The sequence below is a fragment of the Balaenoptera acutorostrata genome, chromosome 7 (assembly GCF_949987535.1).
Source record: "Balaenoptera acutorostrata chromosome 7, mBalAcu1.1, whole genome shotgun sequence".
Lineage (NCBI taxonomy): Eukaryota > Metazoa > Chordata > Mammalia > Artiodactyla > Balaenopteridae > Balaenoptera > Balaenoptera acutorostrata.
The window spans coordinates 77,331,739-77,346,968 of record NC_080070.1 but is presented as its reverse complement, the minus strand read 5'-3'; the positions used below and the strand labels follow the sequence as shown (position 1 = coordinate 77,346,968).

The window sequence follows — 15,230 nt, the reverse complement described above, 5'->3', positions numbered from 1 at the left end:
TCTATGTTGAAGATGTTACCTTTTTTTTTTTTTCTGGCCACACTGCATGGCTTGCAGGATCTTAGTTCCCCAACCAGGGACTGAACCCGCACCCTCAGCAGTGAAAGCGAGGAGTCCTAACCACTGGACCACCAGGGAAGTCCCTGTTACCTTTTTTTAAAAAAACAAAAACAAAAAAAAACAAGGCAGAGAAAATGCCTTTGGTAATTCAAGTAAATAAGGGAAAATATAGAACTAAGGAACTTATAAAATAATTTAGATTTGGGAAACTTATTTAGAAAATGTAGCTTTGGAAAGTTAGTAAGAGGGAGAGTACATAGAGCAATACTTAGAAATCAAGTCAAAACAAAACAAACAAAAAACCTAAATTGATTCTATTGAATAAGATAGAAAACCACGCAGGACCAGAGGGAGAGGGAGGTAACAAGGCAAGGGGCTTATTCGAGAAGATAGAGAAGTGGAGAGTCATTCAGATATTTCCTGAATTGGAGCATAAGTACATTTGCTGCACCTTAGAAGATGGTACCAGTGTGCCATCTCTCTCACTTACTCTTTCTAATATGTTTCTTGTTTTAAATATTTTAAAGGCAGAGGTGCCCAGAGTTTTTGAATTTCACAGATCTGTAAAATTTCAAAGAAGCTGAAGTGGGTATTCACATGGTGTTGCTGACTTTGTCTTTTGTCAAGTCATTGTATTATAAATATCTACCGTCAACATTATTTAATGTAAGGGGAGACTATTTTAACACCCAAAAGGGGTACAATGGAAGGGAAGGACAACAGTTTATAAGTCAAAAGTGAGATGTTTAGCATTCCTTGTTTCTCATTTCAGTATGGTCCAGTGAACATGTTGTTATGCACTAAAATGAGTGTAAGAACCAACACTTCAGAAACATTGGCTTAAGGAGTAGTTCGATGCAGGAACTTTTCACCTGTAGAACTTAAAACACACTACTTTAAAGCAATATTTTAAATGGTAGGACCCAGGAATATTCTAATATGCTTGAAGCTCTAACGTTCTAATATATACAGATGTTCTAATACAACCTCCTAAATAAGAACCACTGTTGATGTTTTCCTGAAACGACTGATGGCAAAGTTAGGAAAGAACATGTGTCGCTGGTTTCTGTCCTGTGTAACTCCAGTGCACTATCTTCAATATAATTACTTTTATGTTCTGGGTAGAAAATTGCTAACATATCAATTTTACCTAACCAGGGAATTGGATAATCCTTTAAGAACGCAAGTAAGAGCTGGTTTTGAAAACAAATAGAAACACTGATTACTTAAAAACTAGCTGTAGGATTTTGGCCGAGGAAGATTTTAGTAGAAACATATTACGTTAATTCTATGCCACAAGAAAAACTCACGTATACCCACTAGCTATAAGAAAATGAGGGAGGAAAGAGATCTATGTAATTCAAAAAACTTAAACTATTTAATAACGCTAACTCTTAAGCCGCAAAACATGATGTAATAGGAACTCCATCAAATTTATCGTTCCCATCTTTTTTAGTTTGCTTTTGTTTTTGTTTTAGATTCCCTATTACTGTATTCTCAATGGTTTAAAATCTAGTTATTTATTTCTCTTAACTCTGGATTCCCTTAATCATTTATCAAATATTCTGATTAAGGTGTACACTTTAAAGATGTATAGCAAAGAACTAGAAAGCACGAGTATCTAATCAAGCAAAGCCTAGTCCAGAGCTATGGAAGGAAAATTAGTTATAGAACTATGGTGATAAGTAAGTTATAAATGATTATGATAAAGTATAAGAGATGCCTGATGATCTTAGTCCTGGTGCAGGTTTTCCTGAAGAATAAAATAAAGTGATCACACAGTGTTATGGCTAATCAAGTTGTTTTGGCCATGTGGCAGTTGTTTCAGATTGCTGCTTAGTTTGGTTGTTGATGATAATTATGCCAAAATGATTGACTGGGTTATCTAGGAGGAAGGACACATAAATACAACCAGAAAAATTTCGTGGAATACCTGAGCTAGGTTCAGTGACAAATGTGTTCTGTTCTTTTTTTAACCTTCTGATTGTAATGAATCGTGGAATTAAAACAATCCTGGACACTTCCCACCCTCCACGCATACATACAAATCTATTCTACTGGGCAAAAATCTGTTCAGTTAACTATAAGCTTTGCTTCAGTTAACTGTAAGCAGACTGATGGCCAGCTTGATAGCCGGCCAGCTTGATAGCCTGTATTTTCCTCCTACATCTGTGCATGGACCACTTGAAGAGAGATCTGAAAGGAGGCAAGAGCTAGACTGAGTTTTAGTTAACAAGTTTTTATTTTCTGCTAGTACTAAATATTACGTATGGCCCTTCTAAAAGCAACATACCCACCAATACTACAAATAAGTTTTATTAGTATATTCCTAAGTCCTCTAAATTTGGGAAAATATTTTTTCTTTTTTTTTACTGTTGAGCATCTCTTTTAATACAATTGTGTTTAAGAAATGGCTTATCTTGCCTTTTGATGTAGAATATAAATATTAAAGATGAAACTGTACTAAGCTGTAAATTAAATTTTCCCCCATTGTCTAAGGGACTGTCCTGATTTTTGTTCACTTGGTGAGTCACCTCGCTGACTGACTTGAATATGTACTGCTAGGGATTCTTTTTTTTTTTTTTTTTTTTTTTTAAAGATTTATTTTTTTATTGATTAATTGATTGATTGATTGATTGCTATGTTGGGTCTTCGTTTCTGTGCTAGGGCTTTCTCTAGTTGTGGCAAGCGGGGGCCACTCTTCATCACGGTGCGCAGGCCTCTCACTGTCACGGCCTCTCTTGTTGCAGAGCACAGGCTCCAGACGCGCAGGCTCAGTAATTGTGGCTCACGGGCCCAGCCGCTCTGCGGCATGTGGGATCTTCCCAGACCAGGGCTCGAACCCGTGTCCCCTGCATTAGCAGGCAGATTCTCAACCACTGCGCCACCAGGGAAGCCCCTGCTAGGGATTCTTGATCAGTGTATTTGTCCCTGTGAATCTGTAATGAAACCCTGACCCACTCCTGATTCCTAAATCAGCCTTCCTGACCACTGAACAGATTTCTTCTTGTTTTCTGTCTATTAGGGACAGCTTTGTGCAAATAAACCATCTTGTGGATTAATTTTCCTGACTGATAAAATGATAGAGAGAGAGAGAGAGAGAGAGAGAACAAGCTCTTAGCACAGTGTATGCCACTTTGTTATCATTTAATAAATGACAGCTAGTACCCCAATGATGAACACACATGTTCACTATAGATACACAGCCGCTCTTTCTTTTTTACCACCTGTTTGCAGTTGCCAGCCGTTCTAGAGCATATCTTATACTAGGAAAATCCTTGTTGAAAGAACCTACAGTTGACTTTTCATTGCTTATTATTTACTTTGTACACCTTTCCACCGTTGTAAATCTTCTCCATCCTTCCTTTACAACCCATCTGAAATAATCTCTTCTCCAGCAACTCGAGCACTATATTTGTATATGGTATTCTCTTGAGGAAAGTAATAGAAGATGCAGCCTTTATTAGGCTCCTAATTTCAAAGAGCAGAAGCATGAGAACAGAAAAGTGCTCATTACTCTATAGGAATTTCTTCCATTTTCTCTTTTCTCCCTTATTCCCCCACTTTTTCTGCTCTCCTGGCCTTCTCACCTCCCCTCTCCTCACTATTCAAAAAGCAGAGCAGAAAAGGAAGAGGTTTTGAAATTGGTTAGTTTTATTTCATAGTCTATGTATTTTATCCAGATGGATAGGAAATAGAACTGGACCAAATTTTAGATATTTCTCAAGTTAAAAGATAGAAAAATCATTGTTTCCCTTTTTTTCTAGCTACTTTCTACTCACTGGTCTGATGATCTAATGATAGTAGTTAATCTATTTTCTTTTCTACTTTAAGTTCTAAATAAATACTCTCTTCAGTCAGCCCCACTGGAATTGGGCTTTCTAATCATTTTGTGGTTTGTAATTCAGTATATTGAGAACAATCTCACAGGTTTTCTCTCAGTTTAAGAAAGAGTATCTCTCAACAGAGAATGAGAATCATGGCAGTAGTTTCCCTCACTTACAAATTGATGCTTAGAACTTCTTCCAGAAATGGACTGACAAATATGCCTTCTAAAAGGAATTTTATTTTATCATGGTTTGTGAATTTGAGAGATATCTATACGTGACCGCAGAGTAAGTTTAATACAGCAGAGGAGGTTAGGCCACTCAGCTGCTCTTTCGTAAGGTCGAGTCCTTATGTTTTGGATTTGTAAAGGGAAGTCAGGCAACTTCAGGATACCCTCTGATGAACAGAAGAGTCAGGCATTCATGTGACATGTAGCTTTGTTGATTGTTTTTGCTTTGTTCTGCATTTTATGTAAATTCAGTGAAGGATCTATGCGAAAAGAATATCTTTGAAGAGAGCATTCAGAGTACTGATGAGTAAATCAGAATTCTTAATTATTAAAAGCAAGGACTGGAGAGGGCTTCCCTGGTGGCGCAGTGGTTAAGAATCTGCCTGCCAATGCAGGGGACACAGGTTCGATCCCTGGACCGGGAAGATCCCACATGCCACGGAGCAACTAAGCCTGTGTGCCACAACTACTGAGCCTGTGCTCTAGAGCCCGCGAGCCATAACTGCTGAGCCCATGTGCCGCAACTACTGAAGCCTGTGCGCCTAGAGCCCGTGCTCCACAACAAGAGAAGCCACCGCAATGAGAAGCCCATGCACCGCAACGAAGAGTAGCCCCCGCTCACCGCAACTAGAGAAAGCCGCGCACAGCAACGAAGAACCAAAGCAGCCAAAAATTAATTAATTAAAAAAAACAAAAAGGACTGGAGAAAAGAGGGTAAAGAGTTGCCATTATGAGTTATGCTGCAGCTGGCTAGCACTAGATTATCTTGGGTCTCAGCTCAACGTTACCTCCTTGGAGGGATCTTCCATTATCATCTTTTCTATAGTAGCACCTTCTCACCCCAGTTTATTTCCTTTTAGCACTTATAACACTGTTATTACCTTGTTTGTTCACTTGGTATAGCCTGTCAACTGCTGGAATATCATGAGGTCAGGAACTTTGGTGTTTTTTTCAGTTCTGTCTCCTTAGAGTTCAAGAGAAATGCCTGGCATACAGTAAAAACTTAATAACTATTTGTTCAATGAATGAATGATAGATGATCTCTTCCACTTCAGATTTGTGATCCATTAAGTACAATTATGATTAAAGGAAATAATTAAGTTTTTATTTTTTAAAAATCTTTCATTGATAAATGCAAAATTCCTGAAGTCACTTGCTGCAGTTTGGGTAAAGTTTTAGTAGTTATTAAAAACTAACTGCTAAAAAACAAACAAACAAAACCCCCCTAACTGCTATGATCTGAATGTTCGTGTTCCCCCCATCCCCAGATTCTTATGTTGAAATCTTAATGCCCAATGTGATGGTATTAGGAGGTGGGGCCTTTGAGAATGGGATTAGTGTTCTTAGCCAAGAGACACCACAGATCTCCCTCTCCCCTTCTGCCATGTGAAGATATAACAAGAACTCTCCAACCTTGAAGAGGGCCCTCGCCCGACCATGCTGATACCCTGATCTTGTGATTCCAGCGTCTAGAACTATGAGAAATAAATTTCTGTTGTTTATAAACTACTCAGTCTGTTGTATTTTGTTATAACAGCCCAGACGGACTAAGACACTAACCCTTTGCACTTCTGAATAAAGAAGTAAATACAGCCTCTAACAGATAACTCCTTATTTCCTTATAGGTAGCTAGTAGAGAAAACAAGAGAACCTGGAATCCTGTTTCTTTTGTGAATTGAGAGAACTATCTCTCTAGCTCTCACCTAAAGTAAATTTAAAAGTTGATTGACCATCCTAGAGCTATGGCAATGTTGTTTTTTAAAAATTGTGTAATAACAGCAATAACTTATTTTTCTGACCATATTCTCTTTCTTAAACCCTATACTTCTTTCCTGATTTCTAAACCTGTGTATCTAATTCAGTAAACATCTTCATCAAGATGTCCCATAGATACCTTGTAAGAGTTAGAACTCTTTCTGTTGCAACTGACTGATACCTACGTAAAACTACCTAATATCAAAGGGAAAGTTTTTGGCTGTTAGTACTTGGGAAGAGCAGGGATGGAACTGGCCTCAGGGTCAACTAGATGCAGAGGCTCAACTGTTATCAGGCTATTCTCTCCTCTCTCTCTCTTACCTCATTTTCATCTGTTGGCATTGTACTTTTTTTTTTTTACTGAAGATAGGCTTCTTCTATGTGGTAAGAGCAGTGACCACAGGCAGCTAAAAGCTTACATTGTCTACTTTTAGTGAACGCAGGAAAAAGAACATCTCTCCCAGGTTCACTATAAAAACAATCCAGCAAAAGTTTCGATTGTGCCGTCCGAAGCTTATACAAACCCCTATAGGGCCAAGTTGCGTAGTAGTATTATTGGAAGAGTACTATATCAGGTTAAATATTGGTTTGGCTGTTTTAACAGAAATAACGGTAACTTAAATAAAGTGGCTATTTATTTTTCTTTCACATAAAAGTCCAAGCTGATAGATGGTCTGAGGGCAGATTGGCTCTGTTTCTAAAGTATTCAGGCTCCTTCTTTCTTGGGATTCTACCATTCCCTATGGTGTTACTCTTGTCTGTATGGTGATGGATCACTACTATTACATCTGCCTTCTGTCTTGAAAGCAGGGAGAAAGAGAGAGTGGAAGGCAAGCAGCTGCCTTTTAAGGGTACAGCCTAGAAGTCGTACGACTTCAGTTAACAGACCACTGTCCAGAACTAGTCACATGGTCACACTTAGATGCAAGGAAGCCTAGGAAATATGGTCTGTAGCAGGTGGCCATAGTTCTAGTTAAAATTGGTTGGGGAGTGTGGAGGGGAGTGTGCCTTTATATATGTTATTAAAAGGAAGAAGGGAAAAATAGATCTTAGAATAGCGATCTCTTGTCACAGGCAGTTTTATTGTCAGCCTCACCATAATCACATGGTTATACTTAATTTTATAGGGGGAGACTAGTTCCTAAAGGTACGAGGGATAGAGGTACTATTAATGGAAGACATTGGGGTGGGAGAGAGGACATGACAGACAAAACTGACACCTATATTGTATACCTAAAAATAAACATATCTGAAACTTAGCACCTTCCAAAACAGTATGTGTTACTTGTCCTAATTGATTTAGTGGCACTACCAGCCAGCCAGCTATCCAAACCCCCCAATAAATGTGGGGATAATTATACATTCCTCTTAGTCTTTCCTTTTCACTCCCTGATGATAGTATGATACTTTTTTTTTTTTGGCTGCATTGGGTCTTCATTGCTGCATGTGGGCTTTCTCTAGTTGCGGCTAGCGGGGGGCTACTCTTTGTTGCGGTGTGTGGGCTTCTCATTGCAGAGCACGGGCTCCACGCGTGCGGGCTTCAGTAGTTGTGGCACGTGGGCTCAGTAGTTGTGGCTCACGTGCTCTAGAGCGCAGGCTCAGTAGTTGTGGCGCATGGGCTTAGTTGCTCCTTGGCACGTGGGATCTTCCTGGACCAGGGATCGAACCCATGTCCCCTGCACTGGCAGCCAGATTCTTAACCGCTGCGCCACCAGGGAAGTCCCCTCTTATGATATTTTAACATTAAAATTTTCAGTCTATCTGAAATTTATTAAGATATACTGTATGAAGTTTGAGTCTAATTTTAGAATACTTTTTTGGAGCCTGCAGTTTGTGTCAAGAACTTTATCGGGAATGGAGGATCATACCACTGATCTATTCATGATGAATAGTGCTGAGTTTCATGTTTTATGGTTTTATGATAACCAAAAATCATTAATAATTTGGTCAATAATAATGACTGATCAAAATTAGTGAACCAACTCTGAGAATCTGGTTCACTTACTATATATTAACATACCCCCAGCTTTCTACATTTTTTCCCAGTCTAACTTACTCAGTAAAATGTTACAGACAAGTGTTCTGTTTTGAAAGATTCTTTGTTTCATTGCTGTTTGGTTTGTTATGAGAGCATACCTTGTACATTGTTGGCTTATAAATGTTAAAAAATAAATTACCTTAATTTTTGCTAGTTTTACAAATATATTTATTTTGGTCTTTCTAGAATCTGTGTTTGTGGATATCCTCGACAACATGTAAGAAAATACAAAGGTATAAGTAGCAGGGTACCGGTTTCTTCAGGATTCATGGTGCAAATGTTAACAGGAATTTATTTTGCCTTGTAAGTTTATTTCATATACAAAGTTAACCTTTGATCTCTTTGGAAAATTATAGTCTGTTATTTTATTGTTACTATATTATAATCTCAATAAACAATCAGCATATTTTTGTGAAAAAAATATGAATCAATATCTTGATAACAGTTTTATTATTTAAAACATATCTTTTAATATTCCAAAGAATTTTTAACCAACTAAAACACTTCATCATCTTTCTTTAATTCAGGGACAGAATGAAAATTAGTGACACCTAAATACACTTACAGTTTGTTTCTTCATTACTTCATTTTTTTTTTTTTTTGCTGTAATTTCCAAGTAGCATTTTTCCCTTAATGAATATCTCTTTTCCATTTCCAGAAATTTTAATTCTTGAGAAACGTCTTAGAGCCTCTTTCATCAAAGTTTATTATGAATTTGCTATTCATTTCTAATATTGATGCTCAGTCTTACTTGATACTTGAGATATTAGTATTTTTCTTTGCACCCTATCTTTTACTACTTTGTACTTCTCTTACTACATGTATCTTACTATACTTTATATTATATTCACTTGATACCTTAATTTTCCCCAGTAGATTATAAGCTTCTTAACTGAAGGCAGAATTTATGATCTTTGGGCCAAATCTGGCATGCTCCCTGGTTTTTAAAAAGTTTTATTGAAAAGCAGTGTTATCTGTTTGTTTATGTATTGTCTGTGGCTGCTTTTGTGCTACAGTGACAGAGTTGACTAGTTGCAGTGGAGACTGTATGGCCCACGAGCCCAAAATATTTATTATCTGGCTCTTTAAGAAAAAGTTTCTTGACCCCTTTGTTAGACCATTAGTATTGTCCCACAGCTCTTAGATGCTCTGATCTATTTTATTTTCTCTCCTTTTTGCTTTGTGTTTCTGATTAAGTTCTGTTGATCTATCTCCATGTTCATTGATTCTTTCCTTGACTATGCTGAGTCTACTAATGAGCCCACTGAGGGGGTTCTTCACCTCTGTTACTGTGTTTATTTTTAGCCTTTTTATTTGGCTTTTCTTATAGTTCCTATCTCTCTGCTAAACTACCCATCTGTTCATACATGTTGTCCCTCTTTTCCACTAGAGCATTTAATATATTAATCTCAGTTATTTTAATTTCCTGGAGAAGTACAACATCTGAGTCATCTCTGAATTTGGTTCGGTTGTTTTTTGTCTCTTGATAGTGGGTTGTTTTCTTCTTGCTTTTTGTGTGCTTTGTAATATTTGATTGATCATTATTTTGTTCATGGGTAGGACAGTAAAGATTGAGATAAATATTATTTATGCCTGGAAATGGATATGCCTCTTTTCTAGGATGCCAGTAGAGTTAGTGTAGGCAGGAGTGAGCTGGGACTGGATTCGTTGTTGCTGTGATTACCTATACTGTACCACCTACTTCAAATTCCTTTTATGTTACCTGGTACTTATTGCTGGAGGGTTTTTCCTCAATACTCTTGCTCCATCCTCAGCTTTTAGCTTTCCCGGTGTGTCTATACCTCAGAGAGGGTCTCTCTCCGTGTTCTTGCCTCTCCTCCAGCAGTAGAGTGCTGCTGCATGTGTCTAGATGTGTACTAGCCTGGCTGGGGGTGGGAGGGAGGAGAAGTGTTGTTTTCTGTTGTCCTGGTCTGGCCTCAGTTCTGAGCAGGCCCTGTGTCCCTGCTTATCTGGGTGGGAGTTCCTCTGTGGTCCTGCCCCTCCTCCAGTGGTAGGAGACCTCTGGCCTTCCCTCTTCTCAGCATAGGATGATTTCCTGATCCTCCCCTACATGTAGAGGCTTTTTTTCTTTTTCTCTCCCTCACAGCGAGAGTGAGTTGGTCTTCACCTCTGCCCTTGGGGTGAAAGGGTTTGCTGCTCTTTCCCCAAAGGCTTTAAACTTTTGTTCCACTGAAAGTGTCTGGCTGGATCTTGGTGCCTTTCCTGCTCTGGTGGCCACTCTCCTCCTTCAGGCCTGCGCTACCAAGAGCAGCTTTCTCTGGTCCCCCGCCTTGCGCTTAGTTTTTCTTATGAGTGCCTAAAGGTGGTTTGTGGAGAAGAGCTTATGAGTGGGTGTGACGTCCCCTTGTATCTGCTTCCGGAGTTTTTGTACTCTTGTACTGGCCCACACCTGGCTTTTAGAAATTTGTTGAAAAGTTTAGCTGAATTCTTTTTACCCACCTGCACTGTGGTCTCACTCTCTTCAGGGGCACCTGGCTGCCATTGGGTTTCAGGCTACTTGGTTGCCCTGTGACCTTAGCTCCTTGTTGGATTCATGAGAAGTTATGATTTTGTAGATTACCTGGCTTGATCTTGGATATTTTTAGGGTGAGAGCAATGCTGCTTCCATTTTTTAGGCCTCACTTGCACGCTTGATGTAATTCACACTTCTTTATTTTGTTGTCAGATGAGCAAGCCATTATTTCTCTGTCCATTCCATCATTTAGCCAATTTTTAGGAAGAGTTTGGCCATATCTTTGAAAATTAATATACACATGTACTTTTTTCCCACTATCTCTGTGATATTTGCAGCATATATCACGTACACTTCTAAATGACTATGTGAATGCAAAGAAGTAACTACTTAGGATGCTGCAAGCCACAGTAGTTGTAGATTTTCATTAAAAACCATGGGAATTACAGAGTAGTTTGACCATAAAGTGTTCTGAACATTATTCTAAGGTATATAATTTATTATGCTCTGACTTGTTTTGAAAGCGTAAAGTGCTTTGAGATTGCCTAGCTTTTTGGCTTCTGTTCTATAAATAGAAATGTTCTTTAGAGAAGAAATGTACATCTGTACAATTTTCTTTGCTATTAATAGGCTTTCAGATACAGTTGAAAGGAATTCAAAGATTTAGAAATATATATTTAATGAGGGTGGAATGCTAAGCAATGTGCTAATATGATCTATTATTTTCCTTATTAAAGATAAACAATTTCTCATTATATCTTGTTCAGTTATATAGAATTAATTTAAAATAATTGTACTTCATTTAATTTTATAGTTATAATGGAGAATGGGATCTAGCTCAGAAAGCATTGGATGATATTATATACAGAGCCCAGCTAGAATTATATCCAGAGCCATTGCTGGTAGGTGTCTCACTTATTTATGTAAATTTTGTAATTTAAAATTTCTCAATTTAGAACTATAAATTGAGAAGTAGCCATTTGTAGTGCATTAATGCATTATTAATACTCAGTGATTCATGTTCCTGTTATAGTGGAAAAATTGTTACTCGAAAAAAGCATATATAATTTGAAAATTTCATTAGGCTAACGTCTTAGCCTGATTTGAATAGTCATTTTCACTTCTAAGAATATTCTCATTAACATGCTCAAGCTGCGTTTATTAATTAGCATTAGGCATTTGGAAATATAATTTAGTATTTTAGAATTTTAAATTTCATCACATATATTTTTAACCATGTTTCCTTCTGCATTCTTACTCCTCATTTTAGAGGATCTTATGAAAGATCTTGAAGAAATTATTCTTTTTAAAAATCTGTTAAAATTTAGCATCTTGGGATAAACAACAAGGAATGTCTTGCACAGGGAACTATACTCAATATCCTGGGATAAACCATAATGGAAGAGACTATAAATAAAGAATGTGTCTGTCTGTGGATAACTGAGCGAGTTTGCTGCACGGCAGAGGTTGGCACAACATTGTCAATCAGCTCTACTTCAATAAACAGAATTGAAAAAATAATTTAGCATCTTGTTTTATCTGAGGGTATAGTAATACATCTGCTTAATGCCAATCTTGAACTGTATTTTTCCTTCTTAGGTTGCCAATGCGATACAGGCTTCGTTGCCTCATGGTGCCATGAAATCTAGTAAGGAGGGTGCAAGGTGTATTCAAGTTGAAATCACACCAACTTCTTCCAGAATATCGAGAAATGCAGTAACCAGCATGTCAATTAGAGGTCATAGGTGGAAAAGACACGGTAAGAAATAAAACGCTCCTCAAATTAGAGGATTGTTATTGCTGTCCCCTTCTTCTCTGTACTTAAGGTGCTATAACTTCTAAAGTTAGTAAATAATATCATAGTGGCATGGAATAAAGAGCTGTTGGATCACCTTTAACATTTCATTTGTTATCCATGAATGGCAGGCAATAAGAATACAGAGCCCCTTGTGTTACATACATGGATGAAAATTTATTTAAACATTGTATTGGCTTTTAAATTTTATTTCAACACAGTAGGAGAGTAGGAAATGCATTTTTCAATTATTAATACATTTTGGGTTTCTATTCACAACTATTTGCAAATATTCCTTAATGTTTCTGATTTTTCAACTCTCTAGCAGGTAAACTTGCATATTGAAATGGAACAACCAATAGGGACTTTAACATTTTCTTCTGGACGTCTTGGTAAAGAATCCCATGGTATTGATACAACTCTAGGCATTTCTATTTTCTAGAAGTTAATTTTCTTGTAAGATTGTTTGTTTTAGTATCCCTTCTTGACTGCTTCATTTTATTATTTAAAAATTCTACTGGAAGTGAATTTTATTTACCATAACCTTCTTAATGCTTTCCATCTCTCTCCATTCTCTTATAACTTATTATTTTTTATTTAATTTCTTATTCTTTTTATAACTCGCCTCCTACCTAGAAGTTGTTGTAGTGGGCAAGAATCAGTGTAAGGAGATTACTATCACCTTCCTAGAAGTTAGCCATAGAATGGGAAGCAAAAAGCCATTTCTTTGCTCCAAGCAAACATATATATTGGAGTAAAACAAAATCGATTGTCTGTTTTCTCCTCCCTACAAACTGCAATGAAAATGGTAGCTCCTTTTGGTATATTTGATAGTTCCAGTTGTCTCTATGATATCTATAGAGAAAATGCAAAAGTGAGAAGAGTAATATTATTCACTACGAAATAGAAAGTTGATGATGAGAACAGTTGCCATTGTTTCTACTCAGGGAATCTAGGAGACAGTATGTCCAAAAAAAAATGATGATGAAATTTTCCAGCTTAACCAATGATCATTTTCAATCTTTTCCTTTTTTAAAGTAATGTGACCAATTCTCAAAAGTCCTTTAGGAAGGCACAAAAGAGGTGGTAAATATTTGCCATTATTGAGGCAAATTATGCTACTGTTTAAAACATATAGTCAGAGTCTAAACGTACATCAGTTTCTTCAGTGAAAATTATGCTACAGTTTGGGACTAGATTACAGGTAGAAAGTCATTTAATTAGATATCACCATGTTACCCTAGAGATCCATTTTCTGTTTAAACATTAGCAACTGAAAATATACACAGAGGCAATGAACCAGATCGTATGAGTCCATTGTGGCCATAATTGCTCCAAAATTACCACTACAGGAAACGTAAGAATGAATTTTAATTCCTTTTTCACATTCCCTTCTTTCTATTTAGGTGGACATATTGGGAACTAGGGGAAAAATATAGGTCCTGCAGTTAAAAATGTGAAATATATTGAAGTTTAATTGTATTTGCACGTATGTATGTGTGAAAGAGATTTGTGTATGTGTCCATAAGTGCATTTAATGGAATAAGATGTGTACCGTGCAATAAAATAGAAATCATTTTCCAGAAATATTGTATAGCAGTAAATTACCAAAATGAGAAAAGACTGCTTGAATATATTATATATACTAGATTCTTACATATCTTCCAGATTTTATATTGGCTACCACTTGAAGGGTTGGCACAGTGTCGTAAGGCTACAGCCTTAACCTTACTTGTCACCTGTCTCCCTACACTTATTCAATCTTAACAACTCTAACACTTGGGCAACTCCTGTTTATGATAACAAAAAAGTCAAGGATGAGGATTTAAAGAGTGAACTATGAAAAGCAAGTCAGGCGCATGTAGAATGTAGCTTAGTCTTGTTTACCACTCTTCTGCAGTGTGAATTCTCTTTATCCAGTGGACTCTAAAATAGTCCTAGTCCAAGGTCCTTATTTATCTCTACGGGTAGGTTGCATTCTCCCTTTTTAGAGTAGTCTTGGCTTTCCTTCCTAGAGCAGTATTTTTCATTGTTACCCTGTTTTGCTGAATTGAAAGCTTTTCTGTTTTCCATCTCCATGGTCCTGATTCCTGTTTGAACACCTTATCATTGTTCTGGGCTCTAGCTGACACTGGCTTCTTGTGGGGAAGATAGGTATCTTTACTATAGTTCTTAAATATAAAGATCTCAAGTTGTAAATGGATTTTTAAATTAAATTTGTTTATATAAATTATGTTTATTATATTACATTCACATATGAATTATATATATATAAATTATAACAATTTTATTTTTACATTAATTTTTGCAGAAACAATGTTAAAGGGCATGTGGATTCCAGGGTGATCCACAAAAGCCTTATCATCTTATAATGTTTCTGAAGCACCGCACTGTAGAATGTAAGCTTAGTTTATGAGTGTGTGAAAACACATTTAGAGTTTCTTTGTTTGATGGAATGCTAAATGTGTTTTGTGTTCCACCTCTATCCCTACCATTCCCTTCCCACACCAGCCCTCCCAGGAGGAGGGATTTCTTCCCAGACCCTGAACTGTATCATACGGTAGGAATATGGAACATGCAACTTTAAGGCAGTGATGATGAGGGTTGGGGAAGGAGAAGGGACAAGAAACATGAACTTTAAGGAATACTCTTTTTTTTTACTCCTTGTCTTTTTCCTTGTTATTGCTAGTGCTGGGAAAGAAGAAAGCAGTTGGCCCTTTTTTTTTTCTTTTCTTGAATCTCTTCCCTTTCTCTTCTCTTTTTTCTTTTATTTGTGTCTTTTTAAAAAATTGATATATAATTGACATATAACATTAGTTTCAGATGTACAACATAATGATTCAATATATGGATATATTGTGAAATGTGATCACAATAAGTCTAGTTAACATGCATTTCCACACATAGTTACCTTTTTTTCCCCTCATGATGAAAACTTGTAAGATCTTCTCTCTAAGCAACTTTCAAATACACCATACAGTATTATTATTAACTACAGTCACCATGCTGTACATTACATTCGCAAGACTTATGTTTTTATAACTGGAAGTTT

General features: G+C 36.9%; 1 protein-coding gene across 6 annotated transcripts in view; it reads left to right on the top strand.

Moving 5' to 3' along the window:
* HYCC1 (hyccin PI4KA lipid kinase complex subunit 1) overlaps positions 1-15,230 on the top strand; it is an 86,656-nt gene that overhangs the window by 53,975 nt on the left and 17,451 nt on the right. For all 6 annotated transcript variants that reach the window (XM_057550393.1, XM_007183930.3, XM_057550392.1 and 3 more), the window contains 3 exons: positions 8,097-8,213; positions 11,198-11,285; positions 11,983-12,142. In XM_057550393.1, coding sequence (XP_057406376.1) covers positions 8,097-8,213; positions 11,198-11,285; positions 11,983-12,142 — 365 coding nt within the window. The remainder of the gene's footprint in view (positions 1-8,096; positions 8,214-11,197; positions 11,286-11,982; positions 12,143-15,230) is intronic.